The following is a 1,266-nucleotide window of genomic DNA, read 5'->3' as shown; positions in this document are numbered from 1 at the left end:
AGGAGAGAGAAAGAGAAAGAGAAAGAGAGAGAGAGAGAGAGAATGTCTGTGTACGTATGTACGCACTTGTGTCTGTGTATGTGTATGTGTGTGTGTGTGTGTGTGTGTGTGTGACGGAAGAAAGACAAGCACCATCAAACACCACTTTGCACAAAATAGTTCAAGACCAACGATTGCATCTTTCAAGGGTGTGCGAATTCCCCCTCAGGCTGGATGAGTGACCATGGGACTTCAAAAAAGAGAAAGGCCTATATCAGTGGCTTCTTACTGACGCACGCACACACGCACACACGCACACGCCCATTTACGTATAAATAGAGGGAACTTCAACCACCAGACATCATACACTCTCCAACCATGACTCTCAAGGTATGGAATCCGTCTGCATAATGAAAAGAATACTTGATTTGTGATGGCAATAAGATGTTGAGTTTATTGAAGTGAATTTCATCTTTACGTTGCTTGCAATAGTGAATGAAAATAAGCTGAATAGTGACAAAAAGTGAATGGGTGAATTAAGCTATATTAGTGTCAATATTTTTGTCTTTTATTAAGTGTTATTCTTTCTTCCTTTGAATTCAGTTATGGTATTGATAATCACCAGAGACTTGTTAGCTAAAATCAAATGTGTGTGTGTATATGTATATATATATATATATATATATATATATATATATATATATATATATATATATATATTATATATATATATATATAAACATACATATATATATATATATATATATATATATATATATATATATATATATATTTGATTCTACTGCTGTCTTGCCAATCCATCTACCTATTTGATCATTTGCTTGTCTGTTCCTGTCCCCATTTTATTTTTATTATTTTTTTTTCATTATATTTCCTCTATCTCTTTCTATTCTTCTACCTCTTGGTTTGTTCATAAATCTTACTACTTTTCTATTTGTCATCTTTTCACTTTATACCATTTTTCTACCATCTTTTTGTCATATTTATCTTTTCCTTCTATCCCCAGATCGTCCTCTTCGCCTGTGTGGCTGCCGTCGCTCTCTCCGACAAGGCCCCAGTCTATCCCCCACCTCCCCCTGCCTACGCCCCTGCTCCCTCCTACCACGCCCCTGCACCCTACCACCCCCCTGAACCCACCTACCACGCCCCCGAGCCCGCTTACCACGCCCCCGAACCCGCCTACCACGCCCCTGCACACTACGAGCCCGAATACCCTGATGTGAGTATCTGTGCAATCACAATTCTGTATGATAACCATTGATTACT

At 38.5% G+C, this 1,266-nt stretch overlaps 1 protein-coding gene across 1 annotated transcript in view; it reads left to right on the top strand.

The window, feature by feature from the left end:
* The first annotated feature begins 293 nt into the window (after nucleotides 1–293).
* The window catches only part of LOC122249963 (uncharacterized), a 1,498-nt gene continuing 525 nt past the window's right edge, over nucleotides 294–1,266 (top strand). Inside the window, exons 1-2 of the mRNA XM_086534904.1 lie at nucleotides 294–369; nucleotides 1,007–1,219. Of these exons, the coding sequence (XP_086391030.1) occupies nucleotides 358–369; nucleotides 1,007–1,219 (225 nt within the window). The 5' untranslated portion in view covers nucleotides 294–357. The remainder of the gene's footprint in view (nucleotides 370–1,006; nucleotides 1,220–1,266) is intronic.

This window comes from Penaeus japonicus, unplaced genomic scaffold (assembly GCF_977035675.1).
Source record: "Penaeus japonicus unplaced genomic scaffold, GWHDUDI00000001_assembly GWHDUDI00000042, whole genome shotgun sequence".
Classification (NCBI taxonomy): domain Eukaryota; kingdom Metazoa; phylum Arthropoda; class Malacostraca; order Decapoda; family Penaeidae; genus Penaeus; species Penaeus japonicus.
Note: the sequence above shows the minus strand (reverse complement) of the source record. Positions and strands in the feature narration are given on the sequence as shown.